Raw genomic sequence first — 26,073 nt, 5'->3', positions numbered from 1 at the left:
GTAAAAGTCTGGGGAAACCTTTGTCCCTTGAAATTGCCCTGGTTATAGGGTTGCTAGAAGAAGAATATCTTCCCCTGAAATTCCATAAAAATTCTCTACTCTTTAATTATTCTGGACTTAGTAGCCTTCCATGAAACACTCAAAACTCATGAACATTCCATTTCCTTATTCAGGCATCAAAGTAAAAGCAATGGTAAGAGAAATATCATGTCCAGCCCTTCAATTTCCCTAAAGTTAAATTTTTCTGTTTTTCAAGACAAATAGGTACCTGTTCTGTCCTATTCTTGACAGTCTAAGGAAAGACCGTGTTTTGCTTCTGACTTTATTGTCAGTTTTTCCGTATGAGATTTGGATACTGAGTTTTCAGCAATTTGGTAATACGTGAAAGTCTTAAAAATTGTGTTAACTCTGTGCACCACTTACAATATCGTTTCAAGTCTAGATTTGATTTGCTTCATAGACTGTTCAAGTACAAATGATAACAAAAGAAGACAAAGACACTTTTCTACTAGCTCAGTAGTAATGAGATCTGGTTTCTCAGAATAAATAACTTCCATTCCTGTATCGGTTAATTTGAATTGTGAGGAAATCAGAATCAGCAATTCTTGTATTGATGTCAACATGTTCATCTCTCCTTCCCAGAATATCTGTCACTCAAAGTGGTTTTAAAAGCATTGGCCAGACCCTAGAATTGCAGTCGAAGGAAATGATAAGGTGTGGACTTAGACTGATTCACTAGATTCTCTCTCTGGAAGAAGTAGGGAAACCTTAGAGGGGCTCTACTTGGCTATGAAAATCATAGCACAAAGCCTCAGATTTCTGTGGGATACCCAAAATCACCCTACCTCTGAGTGGTCAGCTTGAAGCCATGAGCACGATGATATGATCTCAGTGGCTTCCTGAGGTGAAGAACTGTATGTAATGTAATCTTTTCCAACTGCATCTAATCTTACCTAATAAGATTAGGTAATCTAATTTTATCTAATACATAGGTAAAATCAATTCTAATTTTACCTAATACATAGGTAAAATCCATTATTTAAATATTGATGTATTTAAAGAAGAATTTGTGCTAATGTGATTTAAACGGTAAATAGTCTTTTTCAATGGAAAATCAAAACCCCAAACAAAAATATAAGTCAAAACTAGAAATAATATATATAACATCTGGTTATCAGATCTGGGGATGTTTTTGCCAGCTTCTGATCTTGTCATTAGAGCCTTTCTGATGTCCATACTACTTTGTCATGCGTGTACAAATTCACACACGCAGGAGCTCAGTGAAATCTCACAAATGGAGGATTGTCCCTTCCATTTGTAGGAGAAAAACAGAATAACGTATCTGTTCATCTGAGTGTGACTGATTTTCCTGTATTATGTACAGTGTATCCAAGGTCTAAACATCAAACTTCTAAAGAACCCACTGGAAGCCACAGGAAATGGAGCAATAATTATTTGTACATCCAGAATTCTAAAAAGGTTGATATATCAAAGTAATGTGAAAAGAAAAGAAAGAGGTTTTCAGACATGCAGAGAGTAAAGAAATTTACTTTCCAGGCACCGATTATCAGGAAGTTACAAAAGATGTGGTCCTGTGGGCCATCAACACAAAGGAGTTAACAAGACAGGATTCCCACAGCAGAAAGAGGTGAAGGGGACCCATAAGTAATCTAGTGAACAGAAGTCTCTTTATAACAGTAAAGTAGATCTAAACAGCAACTAGTCCCAGTGTAGCAAGAGGAGGAAATACTCCAAAATCGACATCTCCATTAGGGAAAATGAAAAAGAACAATTACCTGAAAATCTATCTACTTGTGAGGAGTTTTCTGCTTTTACTGGAAAGTGTACTGGAGGATTAGTGATGGGTGCTTAAAAAACTGAGCAAGCAAAAGAATAGGGAAATCATTTCTTGGAAAAACAAACAAAAACTAAAACAAAACAGCTAAAGCAATCACACTTCACTAAGTGGCTCAGTTGTAAACCACATTCATATGATCATAATGGCAAATTTTAAATATTGATTTAACCTAAAATGTTGATATATGAACTTAAGGGAATGGGGAGCAGGGACAGGAAATATATGTATGATGGAAGGTTTTAGAAAACTGAATTTTCGTGTACATATTAGAACATCAGTGTTTCATCCCTGAGTCAAGAAGATCCCTTGGAGTAGGAAATGGCAGCCTGCTGTAGTATTCTTGCCTGGAAAATTCCCCAGGCAGAGGAGCCTGTCAGGCTATAGTCCAAGCAGTTGCAAAGAGTCAGACACAACTGAGCAAGCATGCTTGCTCCAAATAATGTCTAAATTTGAAAATTTACAAATATGAAAAAGTAGAATTTTGTAAAATAGCTATCATAAACATAAATGTAGGAATAATAGCTAATGTGAATGAAAGTTGTTGCCTCTGAGGAACACAGCTTAAATATGGGAAGAGGAAGACCAGAAAAGATGCTCTTTTTCTTAAAGCCCTGTAGTACTACATGGCTTTTTATACCCATATATAGTAATTATATATAATTAAAATTTAACTGAAAAAATGGGGGAAGACAATCCAAACTTCTTAAAGCTTGTTAGTAGTGTTAAAATAAGAATAACTAAAAACTTCACAATGTCATAGTCACCTAGATCTAACAAACCACAGAAAAATATGAAAGATTAAAATAATAATTTAGAAACTGAGTCCTTAGGTCAAATAATGCTTTTTAATATATTTAAATTATCTGATTAAATGAATTATTAATGAATAACACATATTGCAAATTTCTTTTTTAGGAGTCAGGACTATCTAAGTGGATAGGAAATAAATTATCTCCTCTAGGTTCATTACCAGTCTGGTTAATAATTCTGATATCTTCTCTGCTCGTCACATCTTTAACAGAGGTAGCCAGCAATCCAGCTACCATTACCCTCCTTCTTCCAATACTATCTCCATTGGTGAGTATTTCATTTATCCTATTTATTCTCTTCATTGAAAGAATAGAGTTCTACTTTGCGTGTTCTCATATTGTGGTGTAGAATCATTTGGGGCCTGAATGGTTCCCCATAGGGAACTTACAAGGTGGTCCTTATTCACATTGATATTTTCTCAGGAGACCTCAACTCAGGAGAACTCTTTTCTTCCATGTTCAAGCAGCAGGATCTTAAGAGAACCCTCTACCTTCTTTCTGACCATAGTTTTCCTTTACAGATAAATGGGAGGGTCAACCCAGACCCTTTCCAGCTCTAGAAGATTTGGGGATTCAGTGCTTCCTGACAACTTTCATATTTAGGTCTCTAACACTGATACTTCTCCCTCCAGAAGATGTCTTGATGTTTTGAGAAGTACTTCATATAAGTGATTTGCAAGGGGATAAAAAGCCAGGTTTACACCTCGGGCTTCAAGCTTGAATGTCTCCGACACAGCTCTGTACAGCCTAAGAAAAATGTTAAAAGATAAGTAAGAAGCAGATTTGCAAAGAGAGAGAGGGGGAAACTGTCTCTCTTCTCCACAACTGGATGGCAATTACCAGAAATAGCTTCAACTAAAATGTTTTTCTTCCCTGGGCAGATGATTTTGGTGAAAGGAAAACACTCTAGATGCAGAAAGATTGCCCTTCTGGAGTTGTTCTGCTGCCAGCTCAAGGTGCAGACACTGGCATTCTTGAGTGGCTTCAGATTAGAAAAGAAATGCAGGAAGGTGGATATTAGTGAAATACAATTTGGAATTTTTCTGGGGTCTATTTCTCAACAGGGAGCAGTTAAATAATTAAGAATAGTAGTAACTCTTCTGTGATGATCCCTAAGTAAGTTTTAAATTATATAACTCACAGAGGCAGTAAGTTAATGGAATGATGAGAAACTTTGGAGCCAAAGGAACCTGAGAGCCTAATAAGCTCTAACTGCTTGCCAGCTATGTTTTTGGATCAGTTTACTTTACAGATTACTTTAGCCTCTATGGACCTCAGGTTCTTCATCTGCTATTTGGGGCTATAATTATCATCTCTTAAGGCCATAGTGAAAATTAAGTTGTATTTACAAATATATGAAGTTATTATATTATGCTATACATTATATACCATTAAACTTTATATGTATATATAAATATATAACTTTAATATATTATAAATAATATATATAAATAATATATTATATATAAATATATAATATAACTGTGTGTATATATATATACACATATATATTTGAGATTCCCTGGTAACTCAGTTGGTAAAGAATCTGCCTACAATGCAGGAGACCCCAGTTCAATTCCTGGGTTGGGAAGATCCCCTGGAGAAGGGGATAGGCAACCCACTCCAGTATTCTGGTATTCTGGCCTGGAGAATTTCATGGAGGGTCACAAAGAGTCGGACATGACTGAGCAACTTTCACTTTCATATATAAATACTTACATATTATGTAGTAAAGTATATAAACAGCGTGGCACTTAGCACTAGACAAACAGTTGCTGTTTTCATTTTGTTTCTGAAATAAATGATACTTCACTTTCCTAATGAGCTGAATTATAATGCTTAAATGGATACCAATCACCATATAAACAACCAAAAGAAGAAGATACGTTTTCTAAAAAATTTTAAAAAGTGTATTTATGTGTATAATTTTGTCTTTATATTTCAACCTGCTTCTGGGAAATTTATTATAATAATTTTGCAAAAAAAATAATAATTTTGCTCATTTTGATGCCTATCTCAAAATTTTACTTAGACTTCTTTTTATCTTTTCCAATAGGCTGAAGCCATTCACATCAACCCTCTGTATATTTTGTTACCTTCTACTCTGTGTACCTCATTTGCATTCCTCCTACCAGTAGCAAACCCACCCAACGCTATTGTTTTTTCATATGGCCATCTAAAAGTTATGGACATGGTGAGTGAACTGAAAGAATGCTATCGGGTCCAGTAGACATTATTTTGTGATGTCTTGGGTTTTCTATCCTTTTATAAACTTATCAACCACTAGGAAATGTATAGTTTGAGTCCTGCTTTGAATGTGAGTGCATGTGACTGGCCCTACAATTGTTTTTAAGAGTGATAACCTGGAGCAAATATGCCATTAATATTTATAGTCACAAATACAGAGATATTGAATGCCTCAGTAATACACTGGAAGAGGAAGAGAGCATCGAATATACTCAACACAATGATTTAAGCTTAGGGCTTGTCAAGATTGGGATCCAACTTGACCTGGCCAAATAGAAGAAGTAGGGTTAATGAAGTTTAGCAATCAAGCACTATGGTTTTCTATCACAAATATTTACACAACTGACATTTGCTGTGAAGAAAATGTTGGGCTCAGTGCCTGACTGATGGAAAGTCATCTTTCTTTTTCTGATTCTCATAGTGACACCTGAAATAAAATGAAATGAAGTGAAATTAGCATAGCAAGGAATAATAGAAAATGTAAGTGACAAAATGTGCACATTTTGCCAAATACAAAAGTCATGGTAGTGAAGAACTAGTTTGAGAATATCCTGGTCTTCTCTCAAACTTGATCACCCACTTCTGAACCAAACTAAGCAAGAATATAACTAAAGGCTCTTCAGTGAGCCTGCTGTGTAAATGCAGTTCCCAGTTAAGCCCCAGTTCCTTCCTTCTACACAGATTGCTGTTCCTAGGCCCCTGTAACATAAAACTTCTGTAAATGCCTCTATGCAGAAGTCACATAAATTACTGTGGGCTTAAAATGTGCATAATATACAATATAAACAATGTGCTAGGTTTGTGAATTTAAAAAAAAAAACAAGATTCTAAAATAAATGAGTGGCTTGCATGGACAGAAACTCTATAAAATTCATTGCTAGGCATCCCATTTTGCCTTGGGGCTTCATGTTTTAACACAGAGAATGCTGAGATAGGCAAGCTTTCTCTGTAAATATCCAGGGAGTAAATATTTGAGACTCTGGGCCATAGGGGGTCTCTGTAACAACTACTGCATCATAAAAGTAGCCAACAAAAGTATGTACACAAATGGGCAAAATTGTGGTCCCAGGAAACTTGGTTTACAAAGCAGTTTATGGGCAAGAGTTGGCCAATCTCTGCAATTTGATATGGTTTAGTGGATACCAGAATAATGACATCAGAGCTAGAAGAATGGGAACTTTGAGAAAGATGAATAGAAGAGATATTAGATCTCTGGTAAGAGAATCCTGAAATGAATATGAAGGATTCAGTTTTCATATAGTGACCTGAAACATATTCATTGAAATACCAAACCACAAAACTCAAATCTTGATTTGACCTGAATTGGCAGATTTTTTAAGGGATTTTTCTCTAATTGTAATGACTTGAGTACATTCCTAAGAGAAACTTCTCTGATGCTCTCCAACTAAATGACATTTAGTTGGGAACAGATTCTTTTTTGGCATAAATGGAAGGACTTGTCTTATGAAACAAATAATTGATACCAGTCACTTAAGATGCATGTAAATCTGCATATGCCTTCTGCAATAGTATTCCAATTCTCCCAATTTGTTTTGTTTTGTTTTAGTTTTTTTGAGACTAACATTCAAGCTCTTTCATATTCAAGGTTAAAGCTGGACTTGGCGTTAATATTGTGGGTGTCGCTGTGGTGATGCTTGGCATGTTTACCTGGATTGTACCTATGTTTGACCTCCACACTTATCCTTCCTGGGCTCCTCCAATTAGTAATGAGACAACACCATGACAAGCATGACTATTCTGTGGTGAGTTTCAGAAACCACTAAAAAGCCTTCACTGCAAACTTTGGCTCTAGAAAATTGATAATTCTTAAATCAGTCCTGGTGTAGTTGCTGTAGTTCCAGTGAACACCCAAAAATCTGTTTTAAGATGCAACCAAGAGCATCTATGTGCCTTCATCAAGAAGCCTTCAGTTGAGATTTCGCTTAAGGACCATATGCATCCTACTTAATCACAAGAATAATTTATAACTTGACCTTCAAAGAAATGAGGTCATTTGCTTCATCTTACACTTTGGGTTCAGTATAACATTTCAGATGTCCATTTATTGTTTCAAAAACTTTCCATAAAGCTAGAAATAGGAAATAAAATATACAAGTTAATTAGGTACTTGTTTAAATCATTTCTGTAGTGTTCTATAGTGTTGTCCAAGGGAATTTCCTGAAAAAAATCAAAGCTGTGGTCATCTAGTGGTGCAAAAGAAAAGTTTAATCTAAATAAGGTGTACATCCCATCATCTAAAAAATATTCCAATCAGATTACTCTTGATGTAGCCATGTAGTATAACAATTGAAAGTAAATATATATATATATAACTGAACCCACTAAACAACAGAAAACAGATAAGAATTTCCACTTGATTTTATGGTTCATACTTGTATGATCTCAGCGCACTGAGAAACGCATTTTGTTGCTCTATGGCTAAGGCTTGCTATGATTTCCACCATTAGCACAGTATAGTTAGACAAGAAAGCTAACCAGTATAAAACTGTTAACACAGTTGTCTATTTGTGTAGCAGTTTTGCTTAAGCATTTATTTTATTTCATAGTTTTCTGTGATTGTGGGTTTCAGTCTGTCTGCCCTATTTCATAGCAACATAATGTCATATGTAAAAACAAAAGATTCAGAAATTTACATGAATTATCACTGTTTATACAAGTTTAGAAAAAAGTCATATAATTCCAATCCATTACATCAATATTGAAAAGAAATACCAGAGGAAAATTAAAGAATAAAAGTTGAAACTGTTGATATATTCACAAAAGAGAAAAATAAGTTATCTATGGGGAAACCAAAATGGAAAAAGAATGGAACATTTAAACAAAAGTAAGAAGAAAATAGTCTCCTAGCATTCGGGATATGAAAGATCAAGGTCTATTGGCATTCTAAAATTAAACTAAAGGGAAACAATTCACAAAGGCAACAGAAATGTGTACAGTTAGGAAAATATGGAAAAATTAAAACAGAGCAATTCTCATGTTAAAAATAAAATAGAAGACAAGGTTAAAACACACCTTTAATAGCTTCTTTAATTTTCATAGAAGTCCTCAGGGATGGTTTGGTTTTTTGTGTGTGTAAATAACATTATTTATAAAGTTATTCTTGAAAATTAAATATGATAAAGAGGATCTTTTAAGTTATACATTTTTAAAAAATTATATATAATTCTATATACATATAAAATTCAAAATTCATGTTAATTATTTGTTTATTAGTCAATGCAAAATTTATCATTTTTTCAATAAAAAATGTGTCCATTTAATCATTACAATATAATATTACTGCTTTGTGTGTATCATCTCTGTTCACCCTATTTATTTGTTCCCTTACTTATCATATGTTGCACATTTATTTATGATCCACAGTATTTATTACTTTTTTGCCTATTGCTAGTCATTCAATTTATCACTGTTGAATTATATGACGAATATATTTTCATTATGAAGAAATGAAACGACTTTTCAAATTATAATGAGTACATTTTGCTTTCAAGAAAATAATATAAACATTTCAGCTTGAATCATTTTAATGAATTGCTTCCAACAGCTGCTAGCTGAGTAAGAAAAATGATACTTAGTCAAAATTTGTTTAAGTGAGCCATATGGTTCTCTTGTTACATCTTTATGTCTAGATGATATATCAGAAATGACTTAACTCATCCATTTCGCATTTGTCCCATTTATATCAAAGTTCTCAACTCTTTTAGTTTGAGAGGTATGCACTGTCTTTGAAAGTTTCCAACTGACAGCCCAAACAGATGATCAAACAAATCTTTGTCCTCCCACTCAAAAATAGATATCATTTTTGTTATTTTCTTGAGCTTTACTTAGAGGTTAACTAGAAATCTTTGTCACTTTAAATCTCTGCATCTTGCTCAGGGTTTGGATCTTGTCTAGATAATAGGGGCAATTTCACTGAATGCCTATTTACTGTCTGTTTCTGCAAGTGCTTGGAGGGCTCCCAGGCACACGTGTTTCCTTTGCTTACCTCAACTGCCACTGTAACATGTCAGCACCCAGAATTCAGATTTCCTTCCTTTCAAATGTGTGCACTTTCACCCTACCAGGTCTCCAAGTCTTGGTTCTCTCCTTTTTCGGCCTAGGAAATGGGAAGGTAACTTTTAACCAGTATTATGCACTGAATTTATTAGCAAAACTTGATAAAACAATATCATGGCACACTAATTGTGTCTGGACATGTGTACTATATATTATTATATATCAAATGTTATTATTAGATATTTTATTATATCTTTGCCATGACTAAATATTTAATAAGTTTTAAAAAAATTAATTTATTTATTTTAATAGGAGGCTAATTACTTTACAATATCGTGGTGGTTTTTTCCATACGTTGACATGAATCAGCCGTGGGTGTACATGTGTCCCGCATCCTGAACCCCCCTCCCACTTTCCTTCCCATCCCATCTCTCAGGGTTGTCCCACTGCACCAGCTTTGAGTGCCCTGTTTCATGCATTGAACTTGGACTGATCATCTATTTCACATATAGTAATATACATGTTTTAATGCTATTCTCTCCAATCATCCCACCCTTGCCTTCTCCCACAGAGTTCAGAAGTCTGTTCTTTACATCTGTGTCTCTTGCTGTCTTGCATATAGGGTCATTACTACCACCTTTCTAAATTCCATATATATGCGTTAATATACTGTATTGGTGTTTTTCTTGCTGACTTACTTCACTCTGTACAATAGGCTCCAGTTTTATCCACATTATTAGAACTGACTCAAATTCATTCTTTCTCATAGCTGAGTAATATTCCATTGTGTATGTGATTCTTGGTGATGACACTTTTGTTCCAAAATTTTTTTGATTTAGCTAACGCATGGCTATTATCTTTACTTATGTGTGGATTTTTCCCAGGTAAGCGTTTTTATTTTTAGAAGGGAGAGGATTGTACTAGCAATGAAAAACTAAACTCAAACAAATGGTCAGTTTTATTACTGTGACATAATATACAAATAAAAGTAGTTTAAATTGTTACCTCAGGGCAGCATCAGCTATCTTATTCCCAAATGAAGTACTTTAGGCAAAGTAATAATATACGAGGTAAATTTTAAGGCATGCAAATATCAAAAATAAAGGTCCCCAGTACAGAGCAAGATCAGACTAGTCCACGAATAAACACTAAAAACAGCACAAAAATAAAGTAGAAATTGAAAGTTTTTTCCAAATATGAGGACCTTTATTTGTCTAGAAAGAAAAAGACATGGGGTTTTATAGAAAGAAAGAAAGAAAAGGACTTTTCTTAGTGACAGTATGGTGTATTGGAGGACAGAGGTGGGGAACATCTTCTTAAGAGCAAATAATAATAAATATTTTATAAAATGCATTACTGTGTCAGCAAAATAATAATAATAGAAGTCCCTAAGAGACAAGTTTGATTTAAAGAACCAGCAAAAATCCAGATACTTAGGCAAGGACTGAAGACAGAAACTGCTAATCCCTAGAGATCTTGAAATTTTCTTTGAATAAGTATACAGGGTACAAGGGATGGGAGACCAAACTAAGACCCAAGCAAGTTAGGGGTTAAATGGAAAATTACGTGAAGATAGGATATCGTCTCAGTGAAAATGAGAAAAAAACCAAACAAACCGACTTTATGGAGGGAAGCATAAGGAAATTTTAATGTTTTGGCCTATGCACTTGGGAGCAGTAAAATCTCCTTTGAAAATGTATAACCATACAGGTTAGGGGCCTAAAGTCTGAGTATCAGTGTTATATAGGAGACTTCAACCTGAATTTGCATTTTAAAGCAATACTAGGTTGATAGTATTCCCAGGTACCTGGCAAAAAAAAAAAAAAGGAACACTTTTTTTCAACTTGAAGCTCAAAGAACTTTTTGGTTTATCATCAAAACTCATAAATTCTGCCAAGACATAAAGTGTTTTGTGCAAGAAATAACATAAACAAAAGAAATAGAATCCAAAGTGCAAAGACAGCATATATTCTAATCACCAAATAAAGAATATAAAGTGAAGATGCATAATGTTTGAAAATATAAAAGAGGGTCTTGGATCTATATTATAAGTATGGTAAGCAGAATTCTAAAAATGTCCTCTCAAGACTTCTGTCTTCTAATTATTCAGTCAAATATTAATTTATGTACTAATATAAAGGGATTTTGCAGATGTGGGTGGTGGTGGTTTAGTTGCTAAATTGTGTCCGACTCTTTCTGATCCCATAGACTGTAGCCCTTCAAGGCTCCTCTGTCCATGGGATTTCCCAGACAAGAATATTGGAGTGGGTAGCCATTTCCTTCTCCAGGGGATCTTCCCAACCCAGGGATGAAACCCACATCTCCTGCAGGCAGATTCTTTACCACTGAGCCATTTGCAGATGTAGTTAAGCTTATTAATCAGATGACTTTAAAATAGGGAGATTATCTTAGATTGTTGTTGTTCAGTCACCAAGTTGTGTCCAATTCTTTGCAACCCCAAGGACTGCAGCACCTAAGGCTTTTCTGTCCCTCACCATCTCCCAGAGTTTGCCCAAGTTCATGTCCATTGAATCAGTGATGCCATCCAGCCATCCAACCATCTCATTCCATGTAATCTTATTCAGGAGGGCTCAGTGTGATTATATGAGCCTCCTAAAAACAGAAGAGGAAGGCAGAATAGTCAGGTGGTAAGATGAGACAGAATGGGAAGTCAGAGAGATTTGAAACATGAGAATTGGACGACCCCGGCCCCACACACTGTTGCTGGCTTTGATGATGAAAAGGGTCACAAGCCAGAGAATGCAGGCAGTCTTCAGAATCTGAGAATGGCCCTTCGTTAAAACCCAGCAAGGAGACAGAAGCCTCTGTCCTACAGTTGCATGGAACTGAATTCAGCCAACATGCTAATCTTGGAAATAAATTGCTTTTAAGAGCCTCCAGTAAGGGTCACAGCCTTGCAAACACCTTGATTTAGTCCAGTGAGACTTGTATTGGAAAAATCTGCTCATCTATACAGTACTGAGATAATAATGAGTATTGTTTTAAGTCACTACATTGTGGTAGTTTGTTTTGGTAACAATAAAAGACAAATACAATAAGGAACAAGAGACTGCAAAAAGTAACCAGATAGATATGCTGCTACTGCTGCTAAGTCGCTTCAGTCGTGTCTGACTCTGTGCGACCCCATAGATGGCCTCCTACCAGGCCCCTCTGTCCCTGGGATTCTCCAGGCAAGAACACTGGAGTGGGTTGCCATTTCCTTCTCCAGCGCATGAAAGTGAAAAGTGAAAGGGAAGTCGTTCAGTTGTGTCCAACTCTTAGCAACCCCATGGACTGCAGCCTACCAGGCTCCTCCATCCATGGGATTTTCCAGGCAAGAGTACTGGAGTGGGGTGCCATTGCCTTCTCCAAGATAGATATGAAAAGTTGTCAAATAGAAATTTTAGATAGAAAAAGTATAGTGATTTAAATTAAAAACTTAATGAATAGGTTAAATAGCACTATACAAACCAGAAAAGGAAGTATGTGAATTTGAAGAAATATATTTTTTTTTATACTCACTTTCCTATATTTTCTTTTTTTTTTCTTTTTTTTTAATTTTATTTTATTTTTAAACTTTACATAACTGTATTAGTTTTGCCAAATATCAAAATGAATCCACCACAGGTATACATGTGTTCCCCATCCTGAACCCTCCTCCCTCCTCCCTCCCCATTCCATCCCTCTGGGTCGTCCCAGTGCACCAGCCCCAAGCATCCAGTATCGTGCTTCGAACCTGGACTGGCAACTCATTTCATACATGATATTTTACATGTTTCAATGCCATTCTCCCAAATCTTCCCACCCTCTCCCTCTCCCACAGAGTCCAAAAGACTGTTCTATACATCAGTGTCTCTTTTGCTGTCTCGTACACAGGGTTATTGTTACCATCTTTCTAAATTCCATATATATGCGTTAGTATACTGTATTGGTATTTTTCTTTCTGGCTTACTTCACTCTGTATAATAGGCTCCAGTTTCATCCACCTCATTAGAACTGATTCAAATGTGTTCTTTTTAATGGCTGAGTAGTACTCCATTGTGTATACGTACCACAGCTTTCTTATCCATTCATCTGCTGATGGACATCTAGGTTGCTTCCATGTCCTGGCTATTATAAACAGTGCTGCGATGAACATTGGGGTACACGTGTCTCTTTCCCTTCTGGTTTCCTCAGTGTGTATGCCCAGCAGTGGGATTGCTGGATCATAAGGCAGGTCTATTTCCAGTTTTTTAAGGAATCTCCACACTGTTCTCCATAGTGACTGTACTAGTTTGCAGTCCCACCAACAGTGTAAGAGGGTTCCCTTTTGTCCACACCCTCTCCAGCATTTATTACTTGTAGACTTTTGGATCGCAGCCATTCTGACTGGCGTGAAATGGTACCTCATAGTGGTTTTGATTTGCATTTCTCTGATAATGAGTGATGTTGAGCATCTTTTCATGTGTTTGTTAGCCATCTGTATGTCTTCTTTGGAGAAATGTCAATTTAGTTCTTTGGCCCATTTTTTGATTGGGTCATTTATTTTTCTGGAGTTGAGCTGTAGGAGTTGCTTGTATATTTTTGGGATTAGTTGTTTGTCAGTTGCTTCATTTGCTATTATCTTCTCCCATTCTGAAGGCTGTCTTTTCACCTTGCTAATAGTTTCCTTTGATGTGCAGAAGCTTTTAAGGTTAATTAGGTCCCATTTGTTTATTTTTGCTTTTATTTCCAATATTCTGGGAGGTGGGTCATAGAGGATCCTGCTGTGATGTATGTCGGAGAGTGTTTTGCCTATGTTCTCCTCTAGGAGTTTTATAGTTTCTGGTCTTACGTTGAGATCTTTAATCCATTTTGAGTTTATTTTTGTGTATGGTGTTAGAAAGTGTTCTAGTTTCATTCTTTTACAAGTGGTTGACCAGAGTTCCCAGCACCACTTGTTAAAGAGATTGTCTTTAATCCATTGTATATTCTTGCCTCCTTTGTCAAAGATAAGGTGTCCATATGTGCGTGGATTTATCTCTGGGCTTTCTATTTTGTTCCATTGATCTATATTTCTGTCTTTGTGCCAGTACCATACTGTCTTGATAACTGTGGCTTTGTAGTAGAGCCTGAAGTCAGGTAGGTTGATTCCTCCAGTTCCATTCTTCTTTCTCAAGATCGCTTTGGCTATTCGAGGTTTTTTGTTTTTCCATACAAATTGTGAAATTATTTGTTCTAGCTCTGTGAAGAATGCTGTTGGTAGCTTGATAGGGATTGCATTGAATCTATAGATTGCTTTGGGTAGTATACTCATTTTCACTATATTGATTCTTCCAATCCATGAACATGGTATATTTCTCCATCTGTTAGTGTCCTCTTTGATTTCTTTCACCAGTGTTTTATAGTTTTCTATATATAGGTCTTTAGATTCTTTAGGTAGATATATTCCTAAGTATTTTATTCTTTCCGTTGCAATGGTGAGTGGAATTGTTTCCTTAATTTCTCTTTCTGTTTTCTCGTTATTAGTGTATAGGAATGCAAGGGATTTCTGTTTGTTGATTTTAAATCCTGCAACTTTACTATAGTCATTGATTAGTTCTAGTAATTTTCTGGTGGAGTCTTTAGGGTTTTCTATGTAGAGGATCATGTCATCTGCAAGAAATATTTTTTAAAAAACTATTTAGAATGCAACACAGAGATATTCAGAACTCTGAAGGGAAGTTTAAAAATGCAAGCTAGAATGAGAAATGTAAAATATGCTATGCTATGCTATGCTAAGTCACTTCAGTCGTTTCCGACTCTGTGCGACCCCATAGACGGCAGCCACCAGGCTCCCCCGTCCCTGGGATTCTCCAGGCAAGAACACTGGAGTGGGTTGCCATTTCCTTCTCCAGCGTGTGAAAGTGAAGTCGCTCAGTCGTTTCCAACTCTTAGCGACCCCATGGACTGCAGCCTACCAGGCTCCTCCATCCATGGGATTTTCCAGGCTAGAGTACTGGAGTGGGGTGCCATTGCCTTCTCCGAATGTAAAATATATTTAATCATAATTCCAAGAGTAGATCTCAGATGGTAATGCATCTGCCTGCAATGTGGGAGACCCAGGTTCGATCCCTGGGTCGGGAAGATCCCCTGGAGAAGGAAACAGCAACCCACCTCAGGACTCTTGCCTGGAAAATCCTATGGTTGGAGGATCCTGGTAGGCTACAGTCCATGGGGTCACAAAGAGTCAGACACAACTGAGCTTCACCAAGAGTAGATAATAAAAAGAATATGAGAAATGCTGTCACTGAAGATACAGTGGGTGACAATTTTCCAATATTAATGAAAGAAACAAATCAAGTTTTTTAGAAAGCGTAATGAATCCAAAGCAGGATTTTTAGAAAGGAAATATGCCCTCACCTACATGATAGTGAAATAGTAGAACACTCAAAAGAAAGAGTGTTTGAGCAAACTCCAGGAGACAGTGAAGGACAGGGAAGCTTGGCGTGCTGCAATAAATGGGGTTGCAAAGAGTCAGACATGACTTAGAGACTGAGCAACAACAGCAGCAAAGGAAAGAAAAGAAGGACTTCCTTGGTGGTCCAGTGGTTAAGACTCATGCTTCCACTGCAGGGGGAGCAGGTTCAATCCCTCATATGGGAACTAGGATCCCCAGTACAACTAAGATCCCATATGCCACCTGGCATAGCCAAAAGAAAGAAAAGATGATAAAGAGAGAAAGAAGACAGACTACACCCAAGGAACTATAGTTAGACAATTAAACCAAGGCTACATCATCAAGAACAATTGGAAACAGTTAAGAATCTCCAAGAGCTAGAACAAAGAGCTATCAACCTAGAATGGTATATCTAGAAAAATCTATGTTTCAAGAATGAATGAAAACTAAGAAGTTTTCAAACCAACAAAAACTAAGGGAGCTTACCACATGCAAGGCTCATGAAGATACTTCTAAACCATATATCAAAAAGAAAAGAAAAATAATTCAACACTGAAGGTGTGTGACACAGTAAGAAATGGTGAATAACCAAATCGGCAAATGTGTGGGTTAAGAAAAAAGCTAGAATTAAAGTACTGAAAAAGCATAAAAATGCAAGTTCAAAGTATTCTAACGTAGCTCTCAACTTTCCATTTTTTCTTTAGAGCAGAAAACTTAATTTAACTAAATCCAAGTCAACTTAGTCATTTCAGTGGTTTTTTTCTCTATTTCAGTGTTTAACTTAGTCAACTTAGGTTTTTGTTAATTAGATCCCATAGCTTATTCCTTTCTTGCAGTTTTTATCTAAATTCTGTGAACCTTGCATATGAAACTCGCCCTGGATGAGGCAAGTTTGAACATATGTAATATAGGTTTCATAACTTTTGCTGTTCTTGCCTACTAATTTTATCATTTCTGTCATTTCTGCTGCTTCTTATTGCTTGATTTTCCTCTCATTTAAGAGCCGTAGTTTTGTTCTTTTTCTTCCTGGTACTGTTTTTTTTTTTTTTTTTTTTTAATTTTATTTTATTTTTAAACTTTACATAGCTGTATTAGTTTTGCCAAATATCAAAATGAATCCACCACAGGTATACATGTGTTCCCCATCCTGAACCCTCCTCCCTCCTCCCTCCCCATTCCATCCCTCTGGGTCGTCCCAGTGCACCAGCCCCAAGCATCCAGTATCGTGCATCGAACCTGGACTGGCAACTCGTTTCATACATGATATTTTACATGTTTCAATGCCATTCTCCCAAATCTTCCACCCTCTCCCTCTCTCACAGAGTCCATAAGACTGTTCTATACATCAGTGTCTCGTTTGCTGTCTCGTACACAGGGTTATTGTTACCATCTTTCTAAATTCCATATATATGCGTTAGTATACTGTATTGGTGTTTTTCTTTCTGGCTTACTTCACTCTGTATAATAGGCTCCAGTTTCATCCACTGGTACTGTTTTATTTATTTATTTTTTTGTTTGTTTGTTTTGTTTTCATTTGAGAGCCAGACCTTATTGATTTTACTTTGTTAAATACTAGGTATGTTTAAGGTATATTTTTATTTCTATAAATATTATTGTGTTATTCTGGGGTACAGTTACTTGGAAACAATTTGCTCTTAAGATTTATTGGGTAAGATGAAAACAACATGTACTGGGACTGCCTTTCCCTCACTACGGAGGCAGCATCTTTCTCAGTGTTTTACTTGATGCTCTGTTACTTTTGAGGTTTTCCACTCTGATTGGAGGGCTTCCCTGGCAGCTCAGATAGTAAAGAATCTGCCTGCAATACGGGAGAACCGGGTTCAGTCCCTGGGTTGGGAAGATCTCCTGAAGAAGGGAATGGCAACACACCCCAGTATTCTTGCCTGCAGAATTCCATGGACAGAGGAGCCTGGTGGGCTACAATCCATGAGGTCGCAAATCATCAGACACAACTGAGCAAGTAACACACACACACTCTGGTTGGAGCATGAATTGTTCCCAGCACTGTGTGAGCCCTTGTGGTCACCTCATCCAATAATTTTGTGATTATTTCTTTATCTTCAGATAGTTTCCTGACAAATATGCTTTGATCAGTATTCAACAGAATAGGGGACAGGATTTCTGGAGATCTTTCTGTCTATGCATGTCTCTCCTCTCTGATACTCTGCTCTGCAAACTATAGCCACCTGTCCTCCCCAGACTCCCAACTCCATCTCCTCAACTCAGGTTATCATCACCAGGTTCTGCCTGGATTCCCCCTTCTTTAAGCTGCTGCCTGGAAACCTTCCCTGTGCTATAAGTTGAAGCAATCATAGGGCTCAACTATTTCCTTCCTTTTAGAGATCACTGTCCTGTTTTGCCTGATAGCCAATGTCTGAAAACTGTTATTTCATAAAATTTTTATTTTTCTTAGATGTTTCAGGCATAAGAGTAAATCCTTTTCCTAATGTTGCATCTTGATAAGAGTGGAGGTCTCTAGAAGAGCCAAATTTAAATTATCCCCTTTTCCCCCCTAGTAAACTTGGAATCAGAACAAACTAAGTTAATTGGCTGGTTCTGAAATCTCCAATTTTAATCACTGGTGTACAGTGCAATCTTAAATAAGAGAGTAAATGGTAGATAAGAAGCCTCTAAAGTGGCATTTGGAGGCAGAAAAGGTTCTTCTGTGAGAGCAATTTTGAATTTGTTGAGTTTGAGATTTATTCAACACTTATGAGCGAGTCAAGAAAAACTGACTAAACTCACTTGAATAGTCCAAATGTGAAGCTGAGGACTGTGGTCAGACCTTTGTTTTTAGCTTAAAATACAATGTTTCTATAAGATGAAGTGAGTCTAGAACATACAAAAACAACATGTAAGAAACTGTTTTTTCTTCAACTTCAATACTATGATAGCTACCTAATATTTATATCCTAAATTATTAGATATTTATTTTAATTGAAGTATATTTGATTTACAAGATGTTAGTTTCAGGTATACAGCAAAGTGATTCAGTTATATATGCATGTGTGTTTTTTTCAGATTCTTTTCCCTTATAGTTTATTATAAAATATTGATTATAGTTCCCTGTGCAATACTATTACTAAATCCAGGTTCAGCTGCTCACTGCTCAAAAGCCAATACTTGAGAGATAAGTGTTAGAAAGGAAAGGTTACTTTATTTTGGAGGCCAGTAACCAAGGAATAAGGTGGACTCATGTCCAAAAACCAACTCCCAATTGCCACTCAGGCAGCATGTGTGTGAGTGGCATGACGTTTAGTCATGTCTGACTCTTTGTGACACCCTGGACGGTGGCTTCCCAGGCTCCTCTGTCCCTGAGTTTCTCTTGGCAAGAATACTGGAGTGGGTTGCCATTTCCTCTTCCCAGGGTATCTTCCCAACCCAGGGATCAAATCCACTGTTGCATCTCCTGCATTGGCAGGTGGATTCTTTACCACTAGTGCCACCTCAAGGGCAAAAGCTTTTAAAGGGGAACTTCAAGGGTGTATCGGAGAAGGCAATGGCACCCCACTCCAGTACTCTTGCCTGGAGAATCCCATAGGCGGAGGAGCCTGGTAGGCTGCCGTCCATGGGGTCCTTAAGAGTCGAACACTGCTGAGCGACTTCACTTTCACTTTTCACTTTCACGCATTGGAGAAGGAAATGGCACCCCACTCCAGTACTCTTGCCTAGAGAATCCCAGGGATGGGGGAGCCTGGTGGGCTGCCGTCTATGGGATCGCACAGAGTTGGACACGACTGAAGCGACTTAGCAGCAGCAGCAAGGGTGTATTGGCAGAGGGAGGGGGCAGAGAAGAATAGTCAGCTCTGAGAATCATCTCAAAATCAGTAATGTCGTGGTCTGATCAGTGTCACCTTGATTGTTTCAAGTACAGTTAATCTTCAGTTCTAGGATTAATTCCCATTTTTTGAGATCAGTTCTCAGATTATATGAAACAGAAAAGCTTCTGTCATAGCTACAATGTGTTCATCTTTCTCCACCTGGTAGGGGCTTCAGTATCTGCAAAACAGCTCATAGAGTATGGCTCAGAATACTACCTACAGTCCTTCAGGACTAACTAAAGGTCGTTGATTTTGTTTAATAACTACTACTACTACTACTACTACTACGTTGCTTCAGTTGTGTCCGACTCTGTGCGACCCCATGGACTGCAGTGTACCAGGCTCCCCCGTCCCTGGGACTCTCCAGGCAAGAACACTGGAGTGGGTTGCCATTTCCTTCTCCAATGCATGAAAGTGAAAAGTGAAAGTGAAGTCACTCAGTCATGTCCGACTCTTAGCGACCTCATGGACTGTAGCCTACCAGGCTCCTCCACCCATGGGATTTTCCAGGCAACAGTACTGGAGTGGGGTGCAAACTGTTATTGTTTTGCCTGTGTAAAGGCTCAGAGTTTAAAGTATAGCAAAGCTCTAAGGCTAAGGGAGTGCTTAAACACAGTATGTCCTTGTTTATCTATTTTATATAGAGTAGTGTGTATGCATGCATGCTCTGCAATCCCATAGGCTGTAGCCCATCAGATTCCTTTGTCCATGGAATTTTCCAGGCAGGAATACTGGAATGGGTTGCCATTTCCTCCTCCAGGGGATCTTCCCAACCCAGGGATCAAACTCACATCTCCAGCATTGGCAGGCAGATTCTTTACCACTGAGCCACCTGGGAAGCCCCAGTAGAGTGTATATGGTAATCCCAAAATCCTAATTTATCTCTCCCACATTGTTCTCCTTTGGTAACCATAAAATTGTTTTCTATGTCTATGAATCTATTTCTGTTTTGTAAGTAAGTTTATTTGTATCATTTTTTAAAAGTTCCACGTACAAACAATATATGATATTTGTCTTTGTCTTACTTCACTTGGTATGATATTGTATAGGTCCATGCATGCTGCTGCAAATGGTATCTTTGCATTCTTTTTTATGCCTGAGTAATATTTCATTGTATAAATATACCACATCTTCTTTATCCATTTGGAGAAAACTGTAATTTGAAAAGATACACACACCCCAATGTTCATGGCAGTGCTATTTACAATGGTCAATACATGCAAGCAAGCTACATGTCCATTGACAGATGAACTAATGATATAATTTATTTTTTATTTTTTTATTGAAGTATAATTGCTTTACAGAACTTTATTGTTTTCTGTCAAACTCAACATGAATCAGCCATCAGATCAGATCAGATCAGATCAGTCACTCAGTCGTGTCCGACTCTTTGAGACCCCATGAATCGCAGCACACCAGGCCTCCCTGTCCATCACCAACTCCCAGAGTTCATTCAGACTCACGTCCATCAAGTCAGTGATGCCATCCAGCCATCTCATCCTCTGTTGTCCCCTTCTCCTCTTGCCCCAAATCCCTCCCAGCATCAGAGTCTTTTCCAATGAGTCAACTCTTCGCATGAGGTGGCCAAAGTACTGGAGTTTCAGCTTTAGCATCATTACTTCCAAAGAAATCCCAGGTATATGTATATCCCCTCCCTTTTGAATCTCCCTCCTGTCTCTCTCCCCATCCCACCCCTCTAGGTTGATACAGAGCCCCTGTTTGAGTTTCCTGAGCCATACAGCAAATTCCTGTTGGCCATCTATTTTACATATGGTTTGTAAGTTTCCATGTTACTCTTTCCATACATCTTACCCTCTCCTCCCCTCTGACAATGTCCATAAGTCTATTCTCTATGTCTGTTTCTCCATTGCTGCCCTGTAAATAAATTCTTCAGAACCATTTTTCTAGATTCCGTATATGTGTGGTAGAATGTGATATTTATCTTTCTCTCTCTGACTCACTTCACTCTGTATAATGGGTTCTAGGTTCATCCACCTCATCAGAACTGACTCAAATGTGTTCCATCTTATGGCTGAGTAATATTCTTTTCTGTATATGCACCACAACTTCTTTATCCATTCAATGGACGTCTAGGTTGCTTTCATGCTCTACCTATTGTAAATAGTGCTGCAGTAAACTGTGGGATACACCTGTCTTTTTCAACCCTGGTTTTCTGAGTGTATATACCTAGGAGTGGGATTGCTGGGTCATATGGTGGTTTTATTCCTAGTTTTTTAAGGAATCTCCATACCATCTTCCATAGTGGCCCTGCCAATTTACATTCCCACCAACAGTGCAACAGCATTCCCTTTTCTCCACACCCTCTCGAGCACTTATTATTTCTAGACTTCTGATGATGGCTGTTCTGACTGGTGTGAGGTGCTATCTCTTTGGGGTTTTGATTTCATTTCTCTAATAATGAGCGATGCTGAGCATCCCTTCATGTGTTTTGTTAGCCATCTGTATGTCTTCTTTGGAGAAATGTCTGTTTAGGTATTTTCCCACTTTTTGATTGGGTTGTTTTCCTGGTATTGAGTTATATCTGCTGCCTATATATTTTGGAAATGAATCCTTTGTCAGTTGTTTCATTTGCTATTATTTTTTCCCATTCTGAGGGTTGTCTTTTCACCTTGCTTATAGTTTCCTTTGCTTTTAAGTTTAACTGGGCCCCACTTGTTTACTTTTGTTTTTGTTTCCATTACTCTGGGTGGTGTGGGGGGATCATAGAGGATCTTGCTTTGATTTATGTCATCAAGTGTTCTGCCTATGTTTTCCTCTAAGAGTTTTATAGTCTCTGGGCTTACATTTAGGTCTTTAATCCATTTTGAGTTTATCTTTGTCTATGGTGTTAGGAAGTGTGCTAATTTCATTCTTTCACGTGTAGCTCTCCAGTTTCCCCAGCACCATTTATTGAAGAAACTGTCTTTGCCCCATTGTATATTCTTGCCTCCTTTGTCAGAATAAGGTACCCATAAGTGCATGGGTTTATTTCTTGGCTTTCTATCTTGTTCCATTGGTCTACATTTCTGTTTTTGTGCCAGAACCATACTGTTTTGATGACTGCAGCTTTGTAGTATAATTTGAAGTCAGGAAGGTTGATTCCTCCAGCTTTATTCTTCTTTCTCAAGACTGCTTTGGCTATTCAGGGTCTTTTGTGTTTCCATATGAATTGTGAAATTTTTGGTTCTAGTTCTGTGAAAAATGCCATTGCCAGTTTGATAGGAATCACATTGAATCCATAGGTTACATTTGATAGCATAGTCATCTTCACAATACTGATTCTTCCTACCCAGGAACATGGAATATCTCTCCATCTGTTTATGAAATTTTTATTTCTTTCATCAATGTCTTATAATTTTCTGTGTACAGTTCTTTTGTCTCCTTAGGTAAGTTTATTCCTAGATATTTAATTCTTTTTGTTGTAATGGTAAATGGGATTGATTCCTTAATTTCTTTTTCTGATTTTTCATTGTTAGTATGTAGAAATGCAAGTGATTTATGTGTACTGATTTTGTGTACTGCAACTTTGCTAAATTCACTGATTAGCTCCAGTAATTTTCTGATAGTATCTTTAGGGTTTTCTATGTACAGTATCATGTCATTTGCAAACTGTGAGAGCTTTGCTTCTTCTTTTCTGATTTGATTGCCTTTTTTTTTTCTTCTCTGATTGCTGTAGCTAGGACTCCCAGAACTATGTTGAATAACAGTGGTGAAAGAGGACACCCTTGTCTTGTTCCTGATCTAATGGGAATGCTTTCAGTTTTTCACCACTGAGAATAATGTTTGCTGTAGGCTTATCATATGTGGCCTTTACTATGTTGAGGTAGGTTTCTTCTATGACCATTTTTTGAAGAGTTTTAATCATAAATGGGTGCTAAATTTTGTCATAGGCTTTTTCTGGATCTATTGAAAGTATCATGTGGTTTTTGTTTTTCAGTTTGCTAATATGGTGTATCACATTGGTTTATTTGCGTATACTGAAGAATCCTTGCATTCCTGGAATAAACCCAACTTGATCATGGTGTATGAGCTTTTTGATGTGTTGCTGAATTCTGTTTGCTAAAATTTTGTTGAGGATTTTTAAATCTGTGTTCATCAGTAATATTGGCCTGTAGTTTTATTTCCTTGTCTTGTCTTTGTCTGATTTTGGTATCAGGGTGATGGTGGCCTCATAGAATGAGTTTGGAAGTGTTCCTTCCTCTGCAATTTTTGAAAAGTTTTAGAAAGATAGGCATTAACTCTTCTCTAAATATTTGGTAGAATTCTCCTATGAAGCCATCTGGTCCTGGGCTTTTGTTTTTTGGGAGAGTTTTGCTCACAGCTTCAATTTCAGTGCTTGTAATTGGGATATTCATAATTGCTATTTCTTCCTGGTTCAGTCTTGGAAGATTGAACTTTTCTATGAATCTGTCCATTTCTTCCAGGTTATCCAATTTATTGCCATATAGTTGTTCATAATAGTCTCTTATAATCCTTTGTATTTCTGCATTGCCTGTTGTAACCTCTCCTTTTTCATTTCTAATTTTGTTGATTTGATTCTTCTCTCTTTTTTTCTTGATGAGTCTGGCTAAAAGTTTGTCAGGTTTGTTTATCTTCTCAAAGAAACAGCTTTTAGTTTTATTAATCTTTACTATTGTTTATTTCTTTTTCATTTATTTCTGCTCTGATCTTCATGATTTCTTTCCTTCTACTAATTTTGGGGCATTTTTGTTCTTTTTCCAGTTGTTTTAGGTGTCAAGTTATGTTGTCTTTTCGATGTTTTTCTTGTTTCTTGAGGTAGGATTGTATTGCTATAAACTTCCCTCTTAGAACTGCTTTGCTGCATCCCATAGGTTTTGAGTTGTCGTGTTTTCATTATCATTTGTTTCTAGAAATTTTTTTATTTCCCTTTTGATTTCTTCAATAACCTGTTGGTTATTTAGAAAGGTGTTGTTCAATCTCCATGTGTTTGTGTTTCTTACAGTTTTTTTCCTTGTAATTGATACCTAGTCTCATAGTGTTGTGGTCTGAGAAGATGCTTGATACAATTTCAATTTTCTTAAATTTCCTGAGGTTTGATTTGTGACCCAAGATGTGGTCTATCCTGGAGAATGTTCCATGTGCAATTGAGAAGAAGGTGTATTCTTCTGCATTTGAATGGAATGTCCTGAAGATATCAATGACATCCATCTCATCTAATGTATCATTTAAGATTTGTGTTTCCTTATTAATTTTCTGGTTTGATGATCTGTCCATTGGTGTGAGTGGGACATTAAAGTCTCCTACTATTATTGTGTTACTGTCAATGTCTCCTTTTATGTCTGTTAGTGTTTGTCTTATGTATTGAGGTGCTCCTATGTTGGGTGACTAGATATTTACAATTGCTATATCTTCCTCTTGGATTGATCATTGATCATTCCCTCCTTATCTCTTGTAATCTTCTTTATTTTAATGTCTGTTTTGTCTGATATGAAGATTGCTACTCCAGCTTTCTTTTGCTTCCCATTTGCATGGAATGTATTTTTCCATCCTCTCATTTTCCGTCTATATATGTCTTGAGGTCTAAAGTGGGTTTCTGTAGACAACATATATATGGGTCTTGTTTTTGTATCCATTCAGCCAGTCTGTGTCTTTTGGTTGGAGCATTTAATCCATTTACATTTAAAGTAATTATTGATATATGTATTCCTATTGCCATTTTCTTAATTGTTTGGGGTTGATTTTGTAGATCTTTTTTCTTCTCTTGTATTTCTTGACTATATAAGTCCATTTAACATTTGTTGTAAAGCCAGTTTGGTGGTACTGAATTATCTTAACTTCTGCTTGTTTGAAAAACTTTTTATTTCTCCATCAGTTTTGAATGAGATCCTTCCCAGGTAAAGTAATCTTCATTGTAGATTGTTGCCTTTCAGCACTTTAAATATACCTTGCCATTCCCTATGGCCTGCAGCATTTCTGCTGAAAGATCAGCTGTTAAGCGTATGGGGTTTCCCTTGTATGTTACTTGTTGCTTCTCCCTTGCTGCTTTTAATTTTCTTTTTTGTGTTTAGTCTTTGTTAGTTTGTTTAGTATGTGCTTTGGCATGTTTCTCCTTGGTTTTATCCTGTATGGGACTCTTTGTGCCTCTTGGACTTGATTGACTATTTCCTTTTCCATGTTGGGGAAATTTTCAACTATAATCTCTTCAACACATGTATACCTGTGGCGGATTCATTTTGATATTTGGCAAAACTAATACAGTTATGTAAAGTTTAAAAATAAAATAAAATTAAAAAAATTTTTTTTCTCATGTCCTTTCATTTCCTCTTCTTCTTCTGGGACCCCTATAATTCAAATGTTGGTGCATTTGATATTTTCTCTGAGGTATCTGAGACTATCCTCCATTCTTTTCATTCTTTTTATTTTATTCTGCTCCTCAGAAGTTATTTCCACCATTTTATCTTCCAGCTCACTGATTTGTTCTTTTGCTTCAGATATTCTGCTATTGATTCCTTCTAGAGTATTTTAATTTCAGTAATTGTGTTGTTTGTCTCTGCATGTTTATTCTTCAATTCTTCTAAGTTTATTAATTGAGTCTTGTATTTTCTCCATTTTGCTTTCAAGGTTTTTGATCATCTTTATTATCATTATTCTGAATTCTTTTTCAGGTAGTTTGCCTATTTCCTCTTCATTCATTTGGACTTCTGTGTTTCTAGTTTGTTCCTCTATTTCTGTAGTATTTCTCTGCCTTTTCATTATTTTTTTAACTTATTGTTTTTGAGGTCTCCTTTTCCCAGGCTTCAATGTTGAATTCTTTCTTCCTTTTGGTTTCTGCCCTCTAAGGTTGGTCCAGTGGTTTGTATAAGTGTCTTAGAGGGTGAAATTTTTTTTAAATTTTATTTTATTTTTAAACTTTACAATATTGTATTGGTTTTGCCAAATATC

The 26,073-nt window shown here is 36.8% G+C and overlaps 1 protein-coding gene across 1 annotated transcript in view; it reads left to right on the top strand.

The window, feature by feature from the left end:
- Window positions 1-26,073, top strand: part of SLC13A1 (solute carrier family 13 member 1) — a 118,374-nt gene that overhangs the window by 70,020 nt on the left and 22,281 nt on the right. Inside the window, exons 13-15 of the mRNA XM_025291447.3 lie at window positions 2,774-2,935; window positions 4,724-4,861; window positions 6,521-6,677. Of these exons, the coding sequence (XP_025147232.3) occupies window positions 2,774-2,935; window positions 4,724-4,861; window positions 6,521-6,658 (438 nt within the window). The 3' untranslated portion in view covers window positions 6,659-6,677. The remainder of the gene's footprint in view (window positions 1-2,773; window positions 2,936-4,723; window positions 4,862-6,520; window positions 6,678-26,073) is intronic.

Source organism: Bubalus bubalis, chromosome 8 (assembly GCF_019923935.1).
Source record: "Bubalus bubalis isolate 160015118507 breed Murrah chromosome 8, NDDB_SH_1, whole genome shotgun sequence".
Classification (NCBI taxonomy): domain Eukaryota; kingdom Metazoa; phylum Chordata; class Mammalia; order Artiodactyla; family Bovidae; genus Bubalus; species Bubalus bubalis.
The sequence above is the reverse complement of the archived record's forward strand: the minus strand, read 5'-3'. Positions and strand labels throughout refer to the sequence as shown.